Here is a 25,500-nt window from a genome sequence, read left to right on the forward strand (position 1 = left end):
CCAGGGTAGTAAAACATCTTATAATTCAGAGCAGACTGATAACAAACCTTACTTGTTAATGGGTATGATATAAATCAATAGGTCTCCTTGTTACTAGCATTTGCTTTACGATATGCAATTTTATTATTACTAGCAAAAGAAGCCCGTGCGTTGCAACGGGTCTAAGATAAATTGGTGTAACTTAAAACTCGATTTTGGTTGTACCATTATTTAGAAGTATGTTCTTTTTACCGAAATTTCAATCACACTCAGGGTTTTTTTCTCGGTTGGAATTTCCGGGATTTCGGCGAAAACCAGCTTTACCGGTTACCACCGAGAAAACAAAATACCGAAAGAAATTCTCTGGTATTTAAATAAGTTGGTCATATTTAATTCTTTTTGATAAATTTTGAACAAAATAGTGAGTTGGTTTGACAAATCTCGGCCGGTATTTTGCCGGTATTTCCGAGATTTCGGAAATACCGGAATACCGCTACCCACCGATATGTTTTGCCTACCGAGAAAAAAAAAACCTTGCCCCACTACACAACAATTATGACAAAAATCTATATCTAATAATAATAGGAGCAACCCTTTTTCTCGTATCTATCTTGTTGCTCCGTCGTCAAAAATAATATCCACCGCCTCTATATTAAGCATAGAAAAATAAATTAATTAATATATTTTCGTAGTTGACAATATCACCAGTTATGACACTCGGAAAATACTTTTCAGTTAAGTACAATTTTTGTACCATTCTTATGACACTCGGAGTAGTATTTTCAAGATTATTCACCAAGTAAAACATGTCCAGAAATTTAGAATCAGTAGACAACGCATTGCATCCTGAGCCAAGTATGATTTCATCAAATAGAATGAACACATGAACACTGAACGGAGAGCTCAAATGGAAGGAGGGTAAATTTGCAATCTGGAGGCTGACGCAACAATTAGCAATAATATTTTCTTAACTCTTACGTAGGAGAAGCAAAGAAGCAGAGGCATATTTCCACTACTCTAATGAACTCCTACTCCCACTGTCGCTCTCGAAAGATACAAAAAGAAAATTAAATTCGAGCTGAGGCCGCACCTACCTTGCAAACGGAAGAAAGCACCACGCTAGGACCTGACGATTCAGGTCATCGTTAATTTCGTCTCTCACGGCGGGCTCGAGCTCCATGTGCCCCTCGTGGCCATCTCAACTTCCCTGTGGTCCATCCAATCTCTCCAAATCCCATGAAGTCCAAATTGAATTCTCCCCAGATCTTAGGAAGCAATTTATCCTAAATCCATAGATCTCACGGAGCAATCGCCCTAGGGAGCAATCTATACCTCTTGATTTCAGTTACTGAGAATCGCCTCCCTGAAGAATCATCTCTTGTCTACAAGCTTTCTGCTATGGTGGAAAAATCTAGTTGAAAATAATGCATCCACGGAGGAGAACAGGGGAGACTGTACGGCGCGGCCAAGCTCCCTCGTCCTCGTGTCTCCCGAAAATAGCAGATGGCTTCCCACCCTGCGCCCGCGTCCCAATTCTATCTTCACTCAGCACACATGCACACTTCCTTGCCGCGTCGACGCAGGCAGCTTCGCATCCGGCCCGCGTTCCGCCGCCCGTCGATTTCCCATTCGCCTCTCGCGCCGAGCCGCGCTGCACCCTGCTCCGCCCCAGTTGCTGCTATACCCCTGCCGCCATGGTCGACCGGCCGCGCCGCCACTTCTATCACTTGCCATCTGCACGAGTTTAGGGGAAAGGACGCGGAAGGGTCACGGGGCGGCCGCCGTGATGATGCCCGGACGGGGTGTGCGTAGCTGTGTGCGACGTAGGCTCGTGGACGAAGGGGCTAGAGGTCGCCTGGTCGGGGAAGGAAGCCCAGCTGCCCAGGCGACGCGGCGGAGGAAGGAGGTGTGGGGAGACACGGTTGACTTTTGTTTCGTGGGATCGAGCGCACGAACCGGTATTGGCAGAGGCTGTAATATCAACTCAAAATTAAGGGTAATTTAAAAACGGACGAAAAAATTGGAGAGAAACCTTACTTCCTTTATTAGTAGGTATAGATTTGAGATGGAAGACCAAAATATAAGTTTATATTTACAAAAGCATAAACAAGACACTGACCCTTGGACCCAAAAGGAAACAAGGACGATATAGCACGTAACAGTATTATTACATTCATGTACCCTGACTCCCACAAAATTCAAGCCTCCCTCCCAGAATCAGCTACGCTTACAAAAGATGCTTGATTTCTACAGCAACTCAGCATCCTCGTCAGTGTCATCTTCTATTTCATGATCGTCAGCTATTGCTTCACCAATACCTCCAGCACCAATTAATGCCAATTGTGCTATCAGCCCTCCGTAGAGTCTTGTATTATCGAGTTCCATCCTATGGTCAGAGGTATGCTGCTGATTAAAGCGGCCTGGGAGTTTTGATCTGTTGTTGTAGCACTCCCCGCAGAGGTCAAACCCGATTCTTTCTGTGCAATCCTTGCATTTGTAACGCATGCCCATAATCGGGTAAACCTGCAATGTCCAATCATCAGTTCCGTCATACCAAAAGGATGAGAGTAATTAAAAAATGATAATTAAAGCTAGGATACAACGGTGCTTATCAATATCTCCAAATTGGATTTTGTGTTGAGGTTTTGTTTTGAATAAGAGACCACAAAAGTTGGTAGTGTCTATGACTGAACAGTTAGTCAGTGAGCACATAAATTTAAAATTAGATGAAATCTTGCAACATTTCTAGTTTTTGACACCCTGCATTCAATTTAAGAACTACTACCTCGGTCCCAAAATAACCAACAAAATTGAGTCACATATTTTGGGACGGAGGGAATACTACATTTCATAGTAGTGTAATATCTTCCGAAAAATGTAAAACTGTGTTTATATTTAAAAAATGTCATAAGATGGATGGTAGAACACAAGCTTATTAAATGGAACGTAAACTCTGTAATAAGTCCTCTAAGAGTGCAAGAATGAAAAGCCTGTCATTTTGTACATACATATAACTAGTTTTGGCAAACATGTAATGATAGGTCTAAGAAAAAGCAAGACTGGTGTCATGTATAGCAGAACACGAACACTGCACTAAGGTGCCAAGTGGATCCCACCAATGTCCCACTTATAGTTCATCTGAAATTTTCTTAGTTCAAAGTCTGGTCCAAAATTCTGAATTAAAAGTCAATAAATGAGCTATAAGTGGGATCGTGATATTGGCGGGATCCTACTTACATCCTTATGTGACACTTTCAAGTATTTATACTAATGGATACATGTACTAAGATTAGTACAAGTTATTCGTGAAAATGACTAATTGGATATAGGCCTAACACTAAAGTAAAGGCATCTTTTGGTTAGTACATGCACATTACATATAGAATGGTTCATCTTAACAAAAATATATTTACCAGCCCTTGGTCTTGCAGAGACAACTAAGGGTATCAACTATCAAACTCTTTCTGGGAACTAGAAGGACTACCTGAACAGGCTTTTTATTTGTTGGTAACATTAATGATGCTATAATGGGAGATATACACATAACACTAAGGGGACAACAAAATAAACACACAAACTCATCAAACCATTTGGAATTTGTGAAAAAACCCCTTATATCTACCAATATCCAATAGTGTCACTCCATTGGTATGGGATTAATCACTGGATGTATGCTTGAATAATTACTGAAAAGTTTCTGAACTTTACCCCACATGAGTCACATCCAACTCCAATGTGAACATTTGATAAGTTCAGATTCTTCTGTACAGTTCCCCCTTTTGCTTGTCTATCCATGTTATCTTTGCTGCATGAAGTACCTGAACCAAAAAAAAAAAAAAAAACAAAGGACTTCAGTAAGAAAAAATGAATCAGGCATGTGCTTCATTTCAAAACATGATTTACGAAGATCTCAAGTTGCACCTTCATGAAAGAAAAGTAATCACCGCGTGAGCTTCTCTATGACTAAAGAAACAGAAGAAAACCCAAAACTATCCATGCAGACTCTACCTTAGATTTTTTTGGAAGAAATAATATGATACCACGTTGAGTTATGCTAGACAGTTAAAACAAAACGAAACTCACTCGCGCTCATGTGGTGCCAAACCCCTATGCCAGTTCTCGTTTCATAATCCATTGTTGTTTCAAACTCTGTGGGTAATTTCCACAACAAACTGCGATCCCTACTCGAACAGTTCGACTGCACACTCCACAGCTCACAGTATATATAATAATATCTAAAACTGTTGACCAATTATAATGGATCTAGACATATCCATATAAAAATAATGCCTTGGGTGGGCACAAAGTTAACGACATGAACTATGCCAAAAATCTTTCCTAAATGCAAATTTTCGTGGGAAAATCAACACTAAATGGAACTAAATCATTTTATGTAGTGCCGCTGACACAAACTAGATACTGTATCATTTTTCTAAAAGAGTCCCTGACACTCAGAGTGTATTTCATATTTAAACTGCTATGTTAACGGTATTTTCACTGCTCAAATAAGTTTTTTTTCGAAATGGGTATATCCCCGGCCTCTGCATTGGTTGATGCATCGGTTGATCCAATAAGAGGCGACATAACTGCTGAAGCTATAAACATGATTATGGGTGCTTATTCTAAGTACAAGGCACTGTTTAGGAAAATGCAAGTACCAAAAATTAGTAGCAGACAAAAGCCATCAAGATGGATAACCCAGGACAAACAACTCAATTTTACATGCCACATTTAGCTAAACCAAGCAAGTCAAACAAAAATTTCATGAAGCTCTGTGTGATCTTGATGTACAGTATTATGTTTTTTTGGGTAGAGAGCTATATTATGTTGCGTGAATTTGATCTTGAGAAAAAAAGAACTTACCTGAAGATGATCCTTCAGGATTGTATTGACTGTTCTCAGGCTTAAGTTTATTGCGTCTTGATTCATATTCAGATGGAAAGTATTCTTCCAGAAAGTGGTCAAGATCTAAACAAACATTGGGAAAACCTCCGGGATGAAGACCTCCACAAACTTGACATTTCAATGTCTCATCGCCCAAGGAAGGCAAACAAGACACACAATATACTTATCACAAAACCAAGATAAGTCAGTTTCTACAAAGATTAAAAACTACAAAATGTGAACAACCTTTTATTCAAAATTTAGAGTTTACCATGACCACAGTTAAGAACAGCAGGTTGATATAGCAACTCCTTACAGAGAGGACATGACACATCAACTGAATCTTCACCTGGAAATCCGATTTTGCTACCTTCAAGCTTGCTGTCTCCATCTTTTCCATTTTCTTGAAAAAGCAGCATGGCTTATAAATAAAGGCTAAACTGAGGCAGATATTATTGCAGTTACATAGCAGAATTCTTACCATAATTATTGCCCTTAGAGTATAAGAGGTCAATATTTTGTGGAGAGTATGTACCATTGCTCTTCTCTGTCTCTGAATTGTGACGTAATTAGAACATAATAATACTTCATAAGAAGCAACATGTGAGGAATGCTAATTAATAAAAATAATGGAAAGAAGTGTTAGAATGTGAAAAGCAATCTGATTTCCAAAATGTAATGTAGTGGCTCGTCCCCCTAACGATTCACAGCAGGCGCTAGTAGCATTAGGACATGTATGATGTGCTAATGACCATAGATGAATAGAAATACATAATTGCTAGTACCTCACCCCAAAGCGATAGTCTAGAACAAACAATTAAAACACTTATTATGGATCGGAGGGAGTAGCACATTTGCCTGACTGCACATGTATAGGCGATCATCTAGTAACTCGGACGCCTCGTCTTTTTGACCCTAGTATATCGATCGATCTCGTCTCCAAAGTCCCATGGTTCCTGCCACCGGTCAGTGTAGCCTGTAGCGGCCGACCTAGACTTGAGTCCCTGCTTGACCAAGAAGCCGAGTAGTACTGCAGCCTCCGCTGATCATAGCTGCCCGCTCCCAGTACATCCTCACTGTCATCCAACGTACCCTCAACTTACCACCAGATTATTAGTCAAGGTACATTGTTTCTAATCTGTTCCAACTCCCTTTTAATTTTCTTTAGTTCAGCTATATTTGTAGGTTCAAAAACGAAAAGTGAAAACAACATGATAGTTTGATTTTCCTACCAATCGCTTCTATCTCGAATCTTACCTACTGAGAATTCTGATTCGGTCTGTGGTAATACTGTTGTCATTGCTTCCCTCGTCATAGCTGCCCGCTCCCAGTACGTCCTCACCGTCGTCCCGACGTCCCCTCAACTTAAAAGCAGATTATTAGTAAGGTACATTGTTTGCCCCTCCCCCAACCAATGGCCTAGATCGTAACGAGTAGGGAAAATCCAAACCTAAGTGGTTGTTTGGGTCAGGAGGATTTGGAGTTAGTTTTTAGAAAACGAGTTTAAGAAGGATTTTTAGCAAAACCAGTTTTAGTTAGTTTTTCGGTTAGAGTGCGTTCAAGAAAAAAACTTGCTTCGGTGACTACAGGCATAAAGCACGTTTTCACAGTATAGTGTTTGGATGGTTAATGATGTGTAGTGCAAGACATGACATGTCAGAATGCGGCCGCACAAGGGCCTTCTGTACACGGTGCATGCCAGGGCACCGACGCAGAGTCGCCGGTAATGGCTGTTGCCATCGAAGGTGCTCCCGTGAGAGGCCACACGCTGGTGCCGGCGAAGGTGCACACGTGCACGGCCACATGCTGGTGCCACGGTGCCGGCCGGCATGCCGCAAGGATAGGCCGTGAGTTGAGGTCGAGAACTGTACCACCTGCTTCTGAAAGTTTGAATTGACTTCTAGTCAGTGTGAGGGCAGTCACCGGATCTCCCAATCGTGTACTCTACATTGAACTGGATGACAACAAGACCTAGTACACCAGTTCATGGACCATGGGATCATGGATTTCATGGAACCGAAAAGGAACTGAAGGCAGCACTGACAGGCTTTCTGGCCGCCAAGATAGCTGCAATTGACCTGCTAGTGGCGACGATGAATGCACAGGTGGCACATGTCATTGCCGTCCACCAGACATGTTTGGCTATCTCTGTGCTGCTCGGCCATGTATCTAGCATGTCAGCAGCGAGCACGAAGCACATGCCATTGCCGTCCTCGTGACGATTCGGAGCACCGCCGACGGCGACAATGAAGATCAGCGCTACCTCGTCGTGGGCTCGTGGTGGAGCATGTTCGAGCTACCGTAGACGGTGCGGTTGCCGGCAGCGGTCCAGGGGTGGCAGGCGAGCGGCGGCACCATGAGCCTGGAGGAGAAGCCTAACCGTCTCCAGATTTGAGCGCGCCGCCATGGCCGGGATTGTCCAGGAGTCGGCCGAGCTTGGCGACCTAGACCTCGATGGGTTTGTACGGGAAGGAGGCCAGGTCGCCGCAAGAGATAGATGGCCAGGCCACCACGCAGTTGCCGTCCAGGGTGCTGCCCTGGTTTTGCCTAATCACGTTTTCACAAAAAAGACTAATAGTCGTTTTTCCCAATACGCACTTTCCTGGTTTTATGGAAACTCAATCTTGCTTATTTTCGTTTTAGTTGCAGCATCCAGACAAGATTTGGTTTGTTAGATGGTTATCCTAGATTACGGAGAACTAGTTCTGCCAAAATTTGCTATCCAAACAAGGCCTAAGGCAACAGCCCAAAACCTCAAACATATTCACCTAATACCCCCACCAAGTTCTGATCCACACTGATGATTCCTACTTTGACTAATCAATTTGGATGTGATGGATTTGAATACAACTTGTGAAATATACTCTAGTTCAGTACAACTGGTGGTATTTTTGAATTCTGGGCTTGCAAAAAAAATACCAAAGAACAATTCCCAACATGATTTAGTTTTGTAAGAACATCAGATCACCACGCATGTTGTGTTGACAACATAAATAAACATTTAATGCACAAAAATATTGCTTCTTGTAGGCAAAGGGGTGCCCGTGCTTTGGGCATTGAGCACTCACCTAGTACTTCTTTTTCCCTTTTCTTGTATTCCACAGGTTCAAGCTTTAAAAGCAAATGATGGAGGAGTTGACAAATACTCGGAAAATGAATGTAAGGTTGCCTGCATATTGCACAATAGGATTGCCGATGGTAGTCCATTGCTTTATGCACGCACCAGAAACATGAGATATGACCACATGCTGCAGCAACAAACGTTAAATGAGATTTGAGAAGTGCACTCGATTGGCTTTTAGATGAGCGTAAAGAATAAACCCTTACCAATAACAACTGGTTTATAGATAAGCTCCCTGCAAGACATATTAAACAAGCATTAGAGATCATCATTACATTTGTGCAAAACTGAAGCCTTTGCAACTCAATGCTTATCAAAGAGCAAAAGGGAGACAATCTGGTAATGATACAAAGCCGATTGAAAGAGAAGTAGGAGAGTTTGAGATCATTAGCACATTAGTGCAGAATCAAACCCAACGTAATTCAATGCTCGTCAAAAAGCAAGTGTGAAGCAACCAAGAGAAATATTTTTAGGTGAATTATTAGAAGAAGTAAGCGCCACCATGTTGTTTCACCATCAGGTATCTACCATGCAAGTTAAATCATACTCCCGCCATCCATAAAAGGATGTCGGAGATTTGTCTAAATTCGGATATATCTAGACACTAAAGAAACTTGGGACCTCCTTTTATGGACAGAGGTTTAATCCGTTTGGGAGTCACATCCTACCTAACAACGTACAGCCAAGGGAGGGATCATTCCCCTGTTGGTCAACGTTTTTTAGTCTCGTTCTCACTTGCTCATCCAAACCAGACCAGTGTGCAACATTTCGTTATTCGTATTCCTAGATAGTCCAGACCACAAGTATCGACTACCGATACACACAAATTCAGGAGCACGAGTACAGCAGGACCCGACTAATTGCACAGCACGAACAAGGATATTCATCTGCCCATGGCCAGTGGCGGAGCCACGTTATGACAGCAGTGGCGGAGCGTGGCCAGAATATTAGCATGGGCCAAACTGTCATTGCACAATGGTAGTATGGGCCAATGGATCCATATCTCTTAAATGGACCATTATTTACCATATTTGGTGTGGGTCAAATAAGCTGATAAAAGTGAATTTCACTTTGAGAAGACTGGGCCAGCACCCAGGTTGGTCTCCAAGACGTGCCAGCAGTGTATGGCAGTGTAGTCAAGCGACTACACAGGTTTTGGAAAGTTTAATACACAGACATGCATGCCCCGCTCCTCAGTGAAAAAAATTGGAAACTGACTAGCATGCCCACTTTTCATCTGCATCGGGTAATCGTTTGTCTGCTCATACTGCAAAACAAAGTAATGGAAGCACAATAACTTTCTGACTGATCCTCACGATCTTTGTCCAGCGACTTCTCTACGTATTCTGTGCAGTATTCTCTACGTTTATCAGTTAATTAAATTGCTTTCTTATAGAAGCAACTTTTTTATTGCCAGGTCTTAACTTTGGCATATGGATATATTTTTCAAGAAGTGAGAGCCACGGTCAAATGTTGCAAATTCTTCACAAACAACTGAACATTGGGAAGTCATATCATGAAGATTTACATAATCGCAAAGGGAATCTACTATAATTATGCTGCAATAAAGTGTGATCTTTTCTACTCCCATTTAATTTGTCTACATAAATATGTTCTCTACAAGAACAATCTTCACATTTTTAAAGCTTGACATCACAGGTTTTGGACCCTGGCTCCGCCACTGCCCATGGCCACAGCGAATAAGAGAGAGGAGAGAAAGACGCCGGGTAACTCACAGGCATACGCAGCACTGGAACCGTGGGTCCACCAGATCGTCGAAGCCAGCTCCAGCTCCAGCGGTGGCGGCGGCCTCCTCCTTCTTCTCCGGCGCGTGGATCGGGCTACGGTCCTCGGAGGCCATCTTCCTCGATTTGCTCCCTCGGCGGATGGGGAATTCTGCCTGAAGGTCGCCGGGTCAGCAGATGCGATTATGCGAGTGCGCCAGAGCAGAACGGGAAGGGAGATTTTTTTTTTTTTGTTTAGAGTGAAAACGGGAAGGGATGAAAGTGCAAAGACAACAAATGTGCCCTTAGAGCATCTCCACCCGCGTCCCTCAAAAAACGTCCGGCACGACGATTTGGGGCTCGTTTGGAGACAGCGGCAGACAAAAAGAGACTAAAAATATGAACAAAAAAGAGGCCCTTCCCAGTCGCGCCCCTCAAACAGCGTCCGGATACATGCATTTTAATAGAGGGGACCACCGCATGTAGGAAAAATAGGTGAGAGAAAGTGTGGGGAAAGAGAATGACATGTGGGGAGTAGGGGATGCATGCATGGTCCGGACGCTTTTTTTTGTGTCCGGCGTCCCCGGTAGAGACTCTATACCGGGGACGCCGGACATAAAATGAGGCGCTATTTAGCTTTGGGGGACGCGACTGGAACACATTTTTCTCCATTTATTGTTCGCCGTGTTTGGGGGACGCGACTGGAGATGCTCTTAGCCCTTAGGTCATCCGAGCGGCCCGACCCATTTATCGGGGAGGCATTTGGCACTGGGCTGGTTTTGAGGTAGGTTAAAAAGTTTTTTTTGACAATCAATACCACACATATTCATAGCAACAAATAGTACATGGTAGAGATACATGAACTGACTCCAAGGGTTACAAAATAAAGTCTAAAAGATAGTAACAAATCTTCGAGGTCTTCAATTTTTTTCTTCTTCCAGAACACAATCTTGTACTCTTCTGAAGGCAGCCAAAGATAGATAACGAACCATAGACCTATAGATACCGACGAAGTTCTCCCATATTTTTTTGAGCCGCAATGACAAGGCTGCGTGCACGCACGCAACCATTAAAGCAGTCATACAACATCGGCAAGAGTACCTACAACAGTATGTCAGGGAATAATAACCGACTAGCTTTGTCGTCGTCGATGGAGAGCCGAGAGTACGAATCACCATTGTTGAGGACGTAGCAACCGGGACAAAAACTGCTAGGATAATCCTCCTCACAGCAACAATGATAAAAGATCCAAAACCGATATGGCGAAGCAAGATCCGAAGACCCATACCTAGAAAATTGTGATTGTTCAACACCACCATTGACGTCGGGAAGAAGATCTCGTCGCCGAACGAAAGGCCGAAGATCAATTATTGCAGACGATGCCATCTCCATTGAGGGGAAACCAACAAGAAGGCGGCTACCAAAATCCTAACATAATCTAATGAAAACAATACTTTTATTCAAAACTCCACGTATAGATCAGGTTCCCCACTCCTCCCGACGCCGGCGAAGCCGACCGGAGAAGGGGAACCAATCTATGAAGGAGGAAGAACTGGAGGCGGCTAGGGTTGAGGCGGCGGCTGAGAGGAGAGACGCGACGTCTGTGCACGTAGGTTAAAACGTTTATTGCGCGTTTGGAATGCGTCACGGGATAGAAATGTTCATCCGTTTGGTTGCTTCCAAAGGGGTTTTCTTTCGCGCACTGAAGATTTCGTTAGAGCTTGTTTGGTAGCCTAGTTTGAAGGCCATGGAGCAGCCCACCCCAATACCACGAGTCCTCTATTTGGTTGTCACCCAAAATGTGAGTTCGATTACCTCTTCTATGTTGTGGTGTTTCTGGCGATCGACTCTGCAGCGTTTTCCCTCCAATCTTCGCAGGTTCCGGCTCTGTTTTGTGGTTTATGTGTTTTCGTTGCCTCCTCTGAGAAAACGCTTCGGTGGGTCTTTTATAGGCAGTTTTAGGTCAAGCGATGATCCTAAGATGAAGATGAACGATTGCGAACACTCGAGGCTCATGTTGGACCAGGTGGCATGTGATACGTCTCAAACGTATCTATAATTTCTTATGTTCCATGCTACTTTTATGATGATACTCACATGTTTTATACACACTTTATGTCATATTTATGCATTTTCCGGCACTAACCTATTGACAAGATGCCGAAGAGCCAGTTGCTGTTTTCTGCTGTTTTTGGTTTCAGAAATCCTACAAAGAAAATATTCTCGGAATTGGACGAAATCAACGCCCAGGGTCTTATTTTTCCACGAAGCTTCCAGAAGACCGAAAGGATTACGAAGTGGGGCGACGAGGCGCCGACACACTAGGGCCGCGCGGCCTAAGGGTGGCCCGCGCCGCCCTGGCGTGTGGGGCCCTCGCGCCGCCTCTAAACCTACCCTTCCGCCTACTTAAAGCCTTCGTCGCAAAAACACCAGTACCGAGAGCCACGATACAGAAAACCTTCCAGAGACGCCGCCGCCGCCAATCCCATCTCGGGGGATTCAGGAGATCGCCTCCGGCACCCTGCCGGAGAGGGGAATCATCTCCCGGAGAACTCTTCATCACCATGATCGCCTCCGGATTGATGTGTGAGTAGTTCACCCCTGGACTATGGGTCCATAAGCGTGCTTGAGATGGTTGTCTTCTCCTCATTGTGCCATCATGTTAGATCTTGTGAGCTGCCTATCATGATCAAGATCATCTATTTGTAATGCTACATGTTGCGTTTGTTGGGATCCGATGAATATGGAATACTATGTTATGTTGATTATCAATCTATCATACATGTGTTGTTTATGATCTTGCCTGCTCTCCGTTGCTAGTAGAGGCTCTGGCCAAGTTGATACTTGTGACTCCAAGAGGGAGTATTTATGCTCGATAGTGGGTTCATGCCTCCACTTAATCTGGGACAGTGACAGAAAGTTCTAAGGTTGGGGATGTGCTGTTGCCACTAGGGATAAAACATCAATGCTTTGTCTAAGGATATTTGTGTTGATTACATTACGCACCATACTTAATGCAATTATCTGTTGTTTGCAACTTAATACTGGAAGGGGTGCGGATGCTAACTTGAAGGTGGACTTTTTAGGCATAGATGCATGCTGGATAGCGGTCTATGTACTTTGTCGTAATGCCCAATTGAATTTCACACTAATCATCATGATATGTATGTGCATTGTTATGCCCTCTTTATTTGTCAATTGCCCAACTGTAATTTGTTCACCCAACATGCTATTTCTTATTGGAGAGACACCACTAGTGAACTGTGGACCCCGGTCCATTCTTTTACATCGAATACAATCTACTGCAAACATTATTCTTACTGTTTTTCGCAAACATCATTTTCCACACCATACATTTAATCCTTTGTTACAGCAAGCCGATGAGATTGACAACCTCACTGTTAAGTTGGGGCAAAGTACTTTGATTGTGTTGTGCAGGTTCCACGTTGGCGCCGGAATCTCTGGTGTTGCGCCGCACTACACTCCGTCACCAACAACCTTCACGTGCTCCTTGACTCCTACTGGTTCGATAACCTTGGTTTCTTACTGAGGGAAAACTTGCCGCTGCACGCATCACATCTTCCTCTTGGGGTTCCCAACGGACGTGTGCTTTACGCGTCATCAGCGTGGTCCCACATGCTAACTGGGCCACCTGGGTCATCTTGTCTTTTGTGACTCCGCTTTGCTGCTCCAAAAGCTTAGGGTCTTCTCCTTTGATGAAAGATGCTCCAAAAAATCCTATCTCAATTTGGCTTCGTATCGGACCGTGAAATTTAAAAATACGCAAAAGCGGTGTTTCCTGCAAAGTTATAAACCAGAGAAAGGGGGTTATTAGAAAATCCCCAACAATCAATGCAAAACATGTTTATAACTAATAATAACATGCAAATAAGTTGGAATATGTGATAATAGACTGCAAAGTTCATGTATGCATTTTACATGCATCAACAATGTAGGTCTTGTCCAATACACAATGTAGTGCGCAACATAATGGGTTGGTCACTTGGCTAATTGTTAATAAATCTTGTGTATATATGCATTTGATACTACTTATGTATTGATATTGTATAAATACTAGCATAAAACCCGTGCGTTGCTACGGCCACCTTAAATAAAATCAGTGATATTTATATGTTTAAAATTCGTATGACAATCTAATCCTAATGGAAGATATAGTCCTTAGCGTTATAGTGAAGTTATATAAATATGTTTAAAAAAGAAAGAATCGGCATATTTGAAATAAGTGACCACAATCTCCAAACTTTTCCCTTGCTTATGTACTGTCAGGCGCTCTCTTCCTCTACATCTTTCCAACCTTAAGCATGAGGAGTGAAATTCTGATATTGGGTGATCATTATTTGTCAGAGTGAGGCTGTTATTGTGAGAACGCTTATAACAAATATGTATTTGGAGAAATTGATTGTTATTTACTCAATAAAATAGCCAGAGCTTGTTGTTATCAATTTCTGATATATTAGAAAATTAATCCAGACCATAAGAACATGGAGAGAAACTAAAAGGCACCTAGCTTTCCATGAACTTTGCAATGCCAATCCAGTTTCATCACTGAATTGTTTAGCCAAGTGATGCTCTCTGATCTTTCCTTCAGCTGTATCACCCTGAATTATTCAGCGAGAACTTCATATGGCATTCAGCCTTTTCTTTGAGCTTAGCGCCCTCAGTGCTGCTACTTCTCTCTATTACAGTTGCTCTCTGTGTCTGTTCATAAGCCTTTTCCTGTAGAAAGTTTTTGAATCGGCCATATGTCCATAGATGGTTGTGTAGCGCGAACTCCAACCACCAAGATATGCAGCCCAACGTTGCTAGGTGCTCAGACTAAGGAGCAAAAAAAAGCTCCAGATAGGATCATCCGCTCTGATTTGGTTCCAGGACAAGGAGACAAGAGAAAGAAAACTGTAAACACGCCTATTCGTTGCAAGCCACATACTTACTGAGGAAGGATCATTAAGAGCTATCGATATTCAGATACTCCCATCAAGAATTTTCACTTATCCCGTTGTGTATGGGAGCAGCAATCCATCTAAGCAAGATGCGGCGCCTCAAGACCCTTGCCGACTTGCCGTGACGCGGCCGGAACCGTGGTAGCAGTCTACATGATGCGTCTGTACCTCCCGGTCGCCTCTTCCGCCACAAGTGGTCGAGCTCCTTGTTGCGGTAATATCGGGCGATTCATGTATCCCAGCAGAGCTCTCAGGCTAGGAACAGACGATCAGAAAAATAAAACGTACGCGTCCAGTTTTTATTGGGAGTGCCCGGGATGATTTCCTGATGGATTCGGTTCTGTCCATCCCGAGCGGACTTGGGACGAACGCTGCATGCTAGACGTGCATGTTCAGCCTATCGCTTTGTATATATGGATTGGATCTCGTGTCTTGAACTGAGGGCCATCTCCAGCGGCGCGACGCTCAGCGACCGTTTTCGTCCGTCGTGATCGGAAATGCGTCTGAGGTCTGTTCCAGCGGGGCGACGCAAAGTGATCGGGCCGTCCGCGGAGACGCAAACCTGGCCCAAATATGCGTCTCGGATGCGTCTCTGCGGACGTCCGGAAACGTCCGCTCGTGTCTGGCGGACGTTTCGGCTGGCCCGCCTGGCAGCGACCCTGCGTCGATGCGTCTTCTCAAACGCGCCAGCGACTGCAAAGCTGCGTCGCTTCGGCACTCTGCGCCATGTTAATGGCGACGATGCATCGGCTGCCGAGCGGCCGCCCACCTCCGTCAACCACGTTAATGGCGACGCCACGCGTCCCGCGGCCACCGCATGCCGCCGGCCAATATAAAGGGGCCGCGCGTTCTTCTTCCTCATCCACTCCTCCAAAGAAACCCTAGCCGCCACAAAGCTCGAGCGTAGCGCCGCCTAGGTGTTCCTGCGACGCAGCCAAGCCCGCGAGGAAGTCCATGGCCGGTCCTGGTGGCCGGCGAGGCGGTAGAGGCCGCGGCCCTGGGCGCCCCCGTGGACGGGGCAGGGGCCGCCGTGGTGGAGCAGCTACGGCCCCACGCTCGTCGTCGCATGCGCCCTCCTCGTCCTCGCAGGAGGAGCGCTGCTTCGAGTTCCTCCTCCGCATCGACGACGACCCACTCGTCATCAAGCGGCTACCGGACAAGTTCGCCGAGTTCGTCGACGGCGTCGAGCCGGCACACTTGCAGTTACGGGAGGCCAGCTGCAACTTCTGCCGTTGGACCGTGGAGGTCCTGTTCGACGGGCAGGGCAAGATGTACCTGCACACGGGGTGGGACAAGTTCGCCCGTGACCTCGACCTCGAGCCCGGCTGCCAGCTCACCTTCCTCTACGAGGGGGACAACAAGATGATCGTCAAGGTGTTCGACGACACATCCTGCCGCAGGCACTACCACACCGACGACTCCGGCTCCGACACCGATAGTTAGAACGTTGAGTGTTCTTTCTTTGCAGCGAATCTGGCTACGGGCCAGACGAAGCCAGTAGTCGAGGTTTCTGGATGTTCGCTTCATCGGTAGAACCAACAAGGGCACCATCTCCTCCCGCTGGATTTTCCAGTTTGGGTGACTGGGTGCCCTTGAATGTTCTTTCTTGGCAGCGAACATACGGAAATCAACACAACTGGCTTCTTTTTAAAAAAAAATTATATTTGTGTCAACCATGGTTCAGACTATGTGTTAGTTTGTGTAAACCATGTTCCAAACTATGTGTTAGTTTGTGTAAAATCATGTTTCAAAATGTTATATTTGAAACTATGTTTAAATGGAGAAGAGAGAAAAAAGGAAGAAAAAAAAATGCGTCGCCCTGCTGGAGCAGACCCCAGACGCAAACGGACGCGCGAACAAAAAACGTCATTTTTGCGTCCACAGCGCGACGCAAACGGACGCTCGCGGACATTAAAATGCGCCACGCCGCTGGAGATGCCCTGATTCTAAGCTGATCGACGAAAGAAAGAGTTCGGTAGGTTGCGCTCCACGCAGTATTATATAGGCAAGGTGCGACGTAATAGATCCGTATTTAGATATATTGAGCCTAGAATTTTCAGGAGACGTCGGTCCTAGAGAAAAAAAACTTTGACCGGTTTGTGACACCAGGCAGCCACCTATTGAAATTTAATAGTAAATAAATATTTATATTGGAACGGTATAAATAAGGAGCAACGACAGCATAAAAATTGGATACTAGCAGCGGGCCGTGGTGGCACGCGAGCAGTAATATAGGTACTCGTAGTACGTCGTAGGGCATGTGGCCAGTTTATGAAATGGTAGCGTGCCGAACGGGCACACGGCTGGTACATAGACTACCAATCGCGTGTCGGCATGACACGTGACGAATAACTAATACCACTAGCGAGATACTAGTCGCGGGTGGTTGCCCGCGACTGGTAATCAGACTACACACGCGAGCGGTAGGCTATTCCCTACTAGTGAGCCCCTGATGAATAAGTTTATCAGAGCATCTTCACCGGTAGCCCCCAAATAGGCGCCAGCAGGGGCGCCGGCACCTCCGTTTGGGGACGCCGGACTGCATCCTCTATTTGGGGGAGCCGATAGAAATTTAAATTTAAATTGACATTTAAACACCGAATTTAAAAGAAATTCATACGAAATTTATACAAAAGAACGTTGAACTGATACAAAACGAAATTCAAACGACATTTAAAAACCGAATTTAAAAACGTAAACTTAATCAATCTACTACGGGGCGCGAGATAGGCATGCCTCGTCGTCGTTCTTCGCCTTTGCTGCTGATACGTCTCCGACGTATCGATAATTTCTTATGTTCCATGCCACATTATTGATGATATCTACATGTTTTATGCACACTTTATGTCATATTTATGCATTTTCTGGAACTAACCTATTGACGAGATGCCGAAGGGCCAGTTCCTGTTTTCTGCTGTTTTTGGTTTCAGAAATCCTAGTAAGGAAATATTCTCGGAATTGGACGAAATCAACGCCCAGGGTCCTATTTTGCCCGGAAGCATCCAGAACACCCGAGAGTCGTCAGAGGGGGGCCACAGGCCCACCAGACCATAGGCCGGCGCGGCCTGGGGGTGGCCCGCGCCCCCCTATGGTGTCGTCGCCCCGTTGACCTTCCGACTCCGCCTCTTCGCCTATAAAAAGGTCCCTGGCCTAAAACCTCGATACGGAAAAGCCACGGTACGAGAAACCATCCAGAGCCGCCGCCATCGCGAAGCCAAGATCTGGGGGACAGGAGTCTCTGTTCCGGCACGCCGCCGGGACGGGGAAGTGCCCTCGGAAGGCTTCTCCATCGACACCACCGCCATCTTCATCAACGCTGCTGTCTCCCATGAGGAGGGAGTAGTTCTCCATCGAGGCTCGGGGCTGTACCGGTAGCTATATGGTTCATCTCTCTCCTATGTGCTTCAATACAATAATCTCATGAGCTGCCTTACATGATTGAGATCTATTATATAATTAAAACACAAGAGAACTAATGGTGGAGATTTATCAAATCAAAGTCATTAAATCCCAATGGTTGAGATCTGTGGATCCCGTACAAAAGGACATGCACGTGGGTTGTTAAAATTTTCTATTATGAGCCGTGTGTAACATGAAATCCAACCTAAAAAAGATCGGATCCTTTTTCTCTCCACAAAACACTTATTTGTTCTTTAAAAAACCTTATCTCTTTGCTCCATATAAACCGCCATTGGTGCTTCTCCGTGATTTCAGCTGGGAATTTGTGCACGAGGGGTGATTAGTATATATCAAAGGCAAATCGCCAGATCGATGGTTTGGCTTTGATCTCTCGAAGGTAGCTGACAATCTCGCGCCGTGTGGTTACCCAGATCTCCGATAAGCACAAGACAACAATGACGATATCACGCCCACGGAGCTAGCTCCATGTGGATCCCAGAATCTCCGACCAGCTCGAGACGATAGTGACGATCTCGCGATGATCAAGGTTGAAGCTAGCTCCAGGGAACAACAATCTCGCGGCACGGAAGTTGATTAAACCACAACGTGCCCTGAATCTACTATAAACGTATTCGACGACTGTCTAGGCGCGCTATGGCGATACCAATCTGGACGGAAGCGACAATGTGTGAAGTCCAGGAGATGGTTTGGATCGATGGCGACCAAAGGGAACAAACACAGGTGAGACGTCCGACGACAGGAGATGATGTTGAGACCCACCGTGCCACCCAATTTGCATCGCTTCTGGGCTTGATTATTTTCCTATCATGCGGGTGGACTCCTCTCTTGACTAAATAGGACCTACGGCACTCCATCGCAGCTTAGGAGCCCTCACTTTAATTCTCACCGGAGACAATAATCACGCACGACTGCTCCTTTCTTCCGATGTCACGATTCAGCGCTGCCTCTGATGCTCCTAGATCTTCACGCCACCACGCATCAATCTCAGAGTCACAGGTACAGTTGATGAACACTCCTAACTATGCATCAAGCTTTGCACCTCATATTTGTATTATTTTAATCATCCATGTAGGATCAAGCTCGGTTGGATGTCAAAGCAAGAATGACATGTACGGTAGTTGCTCTTGCTTTGTTCTTTTGGATTATACCTAACCTCCATGCAGATGTCTTCATTTTCTGTGGCACTGGGGTTTTCCAAATTAATTCCAATCCAGCCTATCACCTAGCGTTCCCTGTTATTCGGATTCAGAGTTCCTTGAAACTGATGACCGGTTTCATTTTGAACGCTTCGCGTTATTGGCAAAACGGCTACCTGAATGTTGCCATTATCTGCTGCTTGATTCATGTTTGGAGCTGGTTTGGTTTGTACAGAATTCGGAATTTCGGATGATGTGCATGAGATCCCTTCTCTAGAAAAAAATCAAATCATGCAAACAAGTTGAACAAAAACCCGCTATCTAGCTTCAAATTGTTGCGTGCTGTGCCTGCCAATACAACGTATATACCTTTAGCTAGGGAGCAAGGAAGGTGCTCAGCTACACACCTTGCAAACAACAGTTTTGTGAAGGTTGCTTGCTCCATGGGGACTACAAAAAACGGTCGACAGCTTCAAAGGCATCCATGCCATGAAAGAAACACGGCAGATTTGAACATTAGGTGAATTTGGGGAAAAAAATCCTTCGCCTATTACATTGCGTGGTAGATATAGAAAATATAGAGTTCTTATTAATTATACTTATTTTCCCTTCAGAATAAAAAATAATGTCTTCTGAATCACATTCACATCAGCTATTATTATGGAATTTGTTTTCAATTCCACTCAGTGATTTGTTATGCTATTTCTTACCTGGTAGAAAATTACTCTTTTCTTGGCCCTCCACCATTCCTTTGGCTGTTTTTCCCTTTTGTTTCAGATATGTGGTCACTGTGATTAGTTAATCCAGAAGGAGGGCCATGCTTTTCAGAGCAATGAAGCAAGTTAGGTAGATAGTCCGTGAATTTAAATGATATGGAGAACCCAGTTGGGACATTCTCAGGTTTGTATACTGCACGTACTTTCAGATTTACCCAGAGTGCTTTTTCCAATTTTGTGCATAAATACTGTTGATGATAATGAAAAAATGGATAAACCATTTGAATTTTGCAAAATCTTATACAACAAAACTGGTGAATACTTCATGTTATAACCAATAAAGTTAGGAGTATTTATCTTTGTAGCCTATTTCAGTGACGTAGTACCATGTTTTACTTCCTTTCGGTGTTGGCATGGTTAAGACCCACCCTTCAGCGCCGTCCACCGTACGTAATCGCGCCGGAGTCCGTCTTATATTCTTGAGGCTGGGCCTTACTCGGAATTGAAATATTGTCAATGATACGGCCGCAAAACTCACACGGACACGCCAGGCTATAATTAGAGAATATTTGGAGGTTCTATACGAGTTATTCAGGAGATTCACTTCTGCCAAAGACCATCACCCATTCTCTAAGAAACAATATTTTATGGTTTCTTTACTGTGATATGTATTCGTCTCTTTTCCTCAGCACTATTTTCTATATACTGAATCGTCACCAGGGAGTAATTATTTTTAATCTATACAGTAGTTAACACATTTTTTTGCAGGTATCTTCATATAAATTTCTTTTTTGGGGCTATGGTGATGTTGGATGTATTTTATTTATTTTTTATCATCTCAATCGATCTTCAGTGGATTCTCGGTGGAGCACACTGGTATATACTAAAAGCTATGCAAATTACTCTCGAATTTTCTATCATCGATTTTGAACCTCGGAACTCGAAAATATTGTATGTTGATTCCACATTATTGTGACTCTCTATCACTACTGAACCATGATCTGAAATACAGTTCAAAAAAATTATATAGAGCAATTGAAAATTTAGTCCGAGTCAAGCACCAAATATGATATAATGGATGACAGACTAATTTTAGCCAGCATGTATATGTTAGTTAAGATGGTAAAATTGTAGTTTGGAAGGAGACCGTAAAGATTGGGGATACACAAAATATGTACGGATGGTAGTGGTAGAAGAAAATATATTTTAAAAAATAATCTGAATCAAAGTCCCAATAGAGTGTACCCATTTTCTATGCCATCGTATACGTCAAAAAGGTACAAGATCGACCTGGAAAATTTCAGAGCTGCACAAAGCGTTTATCCTTCCAATTAGATCTTTGTTCGTTTGAGGTAAGGTATATCTATGCACTCACAATAATTCTATATTTCATACACACATAACATGAGCATGGCAGCGTTGCTATTGGAAACACAAGAAAATAGGATTAGCAATCGCAATTGAAATTGAAATAATGTTGCTTATAATATATCTTTATCCAAAATATGATGACACTCAATTACAATTAAATAATAATTCATTTTGTGAAGATGAACATATTGAAAATTTTATTTTATCAATAAAATTGAAGCAAGTCTAGCCGTGCAGTATGCACGGGCCACCCCGCTAGTTCATATGATGATGCTTGTAATCTAGATGTCGTTATGCTAGTCAAGTGAATTTTACTTATGTGATCTCCGGAGACTCCTTGTCCCACGTGTGTAAAGGTGACAGTGTGTGCACCGTGTGGGTCTCTTAGGCTATATTTCACAGAATACATATTCACTGTTATGAATGGCATAGTGAAGTGCTTATTTATATCTCTTTATGATTGCAATGTGTTTTGTATCACAATTTGTCTATGTGCTACTCTAGTGATGTTATTAAAGTAGTTCTATTCCTCCTGCACGGTGTAATGGTGACAGTGTGTGCATCCGTGTTAGTACTTGGCGTAGGCTATGATTATGATCTCTTGTAGATTATGAAGTTAACTATTGCTATGATGGTATTGATGTGATCTATGCCTCCTTTCGTAGCGTGAAGGTGACAGTGTGCATGCTACGTTAGTACTTGGTTTAGTTGTGTTGATCTGTCATGCACTCTAAGGTTATTTAAATATGAACATTGAATATTGTGGAGCTTGTTAACTCCGGCATTGAGGGTTCGTGTAATCCTACGCAATTAGTGGTGTTCATCATCCAACAAGAGAGTGTAGAGTATGCATTTATCTATTCTGTTATGTGATCAAAGTTGAGAGTGTCCACTAGTGAAAGTGTAATCCCTAGGCTTTGTTCCTAAATACTGCTATCGCTGCTTGTTTACTGTTTTACTGTGTTACTACTGCTGCGTTACTACTGCTTGTTTACTGTCCTGGGCAAAGCACTTTTCTGGTGCCGTTGCTACTGCTACTATTTATTCATACCACTTGTATTTCACTATCTCTTCGCCGAACTAGTGCACCTATTAGGTGTGTTGGGGACACAAGAGACTTCTTGCTTTGTGGTTGCAGGGTTGCATGAGAGGGATATCTTTGACCTCTTCCTCCCTGAGTTCGATAAACCTTGGGTGATCCACTTAAGGGAAAACTTGCTGCTGTTCTACAAACCTCTGCTCTTGGAGGCCCAACACTGTCTCTGAGAAAAGGAGGGGGCGTAGACATCAAGCTATTTTCTGGCGCCGTTGCCGGGGAGGAAAGGTAAAAGGCACTCATACTCCGGTCCCAGGTAAAGTACTTTTCTGGCGCCATTGTGTTTGTGCTCGAAGCTATTTCCTTTAGATCCTGCAATTGCATCTTTTTGTTTCTTGTTTACACTAGTTAGGCATAATGGAAAACAACAAAAATATGAGAGATCTTTATGAACTTTATCTTGAATTAGGACATGATGTGTTTGAAGAGAGAATTAAAAAACCCATGGAACTTTATATGCATGCTAATGGGAATGTTATTAATATGAATGCTTTGAACACTATTGTTGCTAATGCTATAGAAAATTCTAAGCTTGGGGAAGCTGGTTTTGATGAGCATGATCTTTTTAGTCCCCCAAGCATGGAGGAGAAAATTTACTTTGATGATACTTTGCCTCCTATTTATGATAATTATAATGATAGTAGCCTTTTGGTTCCACCTGTTATGGAGGATAAATTTGATTATGATTACAATATGCCTCCTATATTTGATGATGAGAATAATAATGATAGCTACTTTGTTGAATTTGCTCCCACTACAACTAATAAAATTGATTATGCTTATGTGGAGAGTAATTATTTTATGCATGAGACTCATGATAAGAATGCTTTATGTGATAGTTATATTGTTGAGTTTGCTCATGATGCTACTGAAAGTTATTATGAGAGAGGAAAATATGGTTGTAGAAATTTTCATCTTACTAAAACACCTCTCTATGTGCTGAAATTTTTGAAGCTACACTTGTTTTATCTTCCTATGCTTGTTACTTTGCTCTTCATGAACTTGTTTATTTACAAGATTCCCTTGCATAGGAAGCATGTTAGACTTAAATGTGTTTTGAATTTGCCTCTTGATGCTCTCTTTTGCTTCAAATACTATTTTTTGCAAGTACATCATTAAAACTGCTGAGCCCATCTTAATGGCTATAAAGAAAGAACTTCTTGGGAGATAACCCATGTGTTATTTTGCTACAGTACTTTGTTTTATATTTGAGTCTTGGAAGTTGTTTACTACTGTAGCAACCTCTCCTTATCCTAGTTTAGTGTTTTGTTGTGCCAAGTAAAGTCGTTGATAGCAAAGTTCATACTAGATTTGGATTACTGCGCAGAAACAGATTTCTTTGCTGTCACGAATCTGGGCAAAATTGTCTGTAGGTAACTCAGAAAATTATGTCAATTTACGTGAGTGATCCTCAGATATGTACGCAACTTTCATTCAATTTGAGCATTTTCATTTGAGCAAGTATGGTGCCTCGATAAAATTCGTCTTTTATTTCGTATTGCCTCTTTTGCTATGTTGGATGGATTTCCTTGTTCCATTAACTTTCAGAAGCTTTGGGCAATGTCCAGAAGTGTTAAGAATGATTGTGTCACCTCTGAACATGTGAATTTTTGATTATGCACTAACCCTCTAATGAGTTGTTTCGAGTTTGGTGTGGAGGAAGTTTTCAAGGGTCAAGAGAGGAGGATGATACAATGTGATCAAGAAGAGTGAAAGCTCTAAGCTTGGGGATGCCCCGGTGGTTCACCCCTGTATATTTCAAGAAGACTCAAGCATCTAAGCTTGGGGATGCCCAAGGCATCCCCTTCTTCATCGACAAATTATCAGGTTCCTTCTCTTGAAACTATATTTTTATTCGGTCACATCTTATGTACTTTACTTGGAGCGTCTGTATGTTTTTTGTTTTTGTTTTGTTTGAATAAAATGGATCCTAGCATTCATTGTGTGGAAGAGAGACACGCTCCGCTGTTGCATATGGACAAGTATGTCCTTAGGCTTTACTCATAGTATTCATGGCGAAGTTTCCGCTTCGTTAATTGTTATATGGTTGGAAATGGAAAATGCTACATGTAGTAATTGGTAAAATGTCTTGGATAATGTGATACTTGGCAATTGTTGTGCTCATGTTTAAGCTCTTGCATCATATACTTTGCACCCATTAATGAAGAAATACATAGAGCTTGCTAAAATTTGGTTTGCATAATTGGTCTCTCTAAAGTCTAGATAATTTCTAGTATTGAGTTTGAACAACAAGAAAGACGGTGTAGAGTCTTATAATGTTTACAATATGTCTTTTATGTGAGTTTTGCTGCACCACTTCATCCTTGTGTTTGTTTCAAATAGCCTTGCTAGCCTAAACCTTGTATCGAGAGGGAATACTTCTCATGCATCCAAAATACTTGAGCCAATCACTATGCCATTTGTGTCCACCATACCTACCTACTACATGGTATTTCTCCGCCATTCCAAAGTAAATTGCTTGAGTGCTACCTTTAAACAATTCAAAATTTATTACCTCTGATTTGTGTCAATGTTTTATAGCTCATGAGGAAGTATGTGGTGTTTATCTTTCAATCTTGTTTGGCAACTTTCACCAATGGACTAGTGGCTTCATCCGCTTATCCAATAATTTTGCAAAAAGAGCTGGCAATGGGATTCCCAGTCCCAAATTAATTAATAAAAATAGACACTCCTCCATGGTATGTGATTGTTGGACGGCACCCGAAGGATTCGGTTAGCCATGGCTTGTGTAAGCAAAGTTGGGGAGGAGTGTCATCATAATAAAACTAAAATAAAAAGGCACTCCTTCATGGTATGAGATTGTTGGCAGGCACCCGAGGATTCGGTTAGCCATGGTTTGTGAAAGAAAGGTTGGAAGGAGTGCCACCCAAAAATAAAATAAAATGGGAGCCGCTCTTTGAAGGTTTGTCTGGCAAGGGGGTTAGAGTACCTGCTACCATTCGTTGACAACAACATACACCTCTCAAAACTTTATTTTTATGCTCTCTTTATGTTTTCAAAATCAAAGCTCTAGCACAAATATAGCAATCGATGTTTCCTCTTTGAAGGACCATTCTTTTACTTTTATTGTT

The 25,500-nt window shown here is 43.1% G+C and overlaps 1 protein-coding gene across 1 annotated transcript; it reads right to left on the reverse strand.

Moving 5' to 3' along the window:
* Window positions 1-2,037: 2,037 nt before the first annotated feature.
* On the reverse strand, window positions 2,038-9,974 carry LOC127307069 (E3 ubiquitin-protein ligase PRT1). Its single transcript, XM_051337766.2, has 8 exons — window positions 9,721-9,974; window positions 8,191-8,219; window positions 7,932-8,111; window positions 5,345-5,416; window positions 5,135-5,266; window positions 4,843-5,046; window positions 3,688-3,797; window positions 2,038-2,502 (listed from the first exon to the last, which is right to left on the reverse strand). The coding sequence occupies exons 1-8, from the start codon at window positions 9,843-9,845 to the stop codon at window positions 2,227-2,229; spliced, it is 1,128 nt and encodes a 375-aa protein (XP_051193726.1). The 5' UTR covers window positions 9,846-9,974; the 3' UTR covers window positions 2,038-2,226.
* Between the last annotated feature and the right edge of the window lie 15,526 nt (window positions 9,975-25,500).

Source organism: Lolium perenne, chromosome 6 (assembly GCF_019359855.2).
Source record: "Lolium perenne isolate Kyuss_39 chromosome 6, Kyuss_2.0, whole genome shotgun sequence".
Taxonomy (NCBI): domain Eukaryota; kingdom Viridiplantae; phylum Streptophyta; class Magnoliopsida; order Poales; family Poaceae; genus Lolium; species Lolium perenne.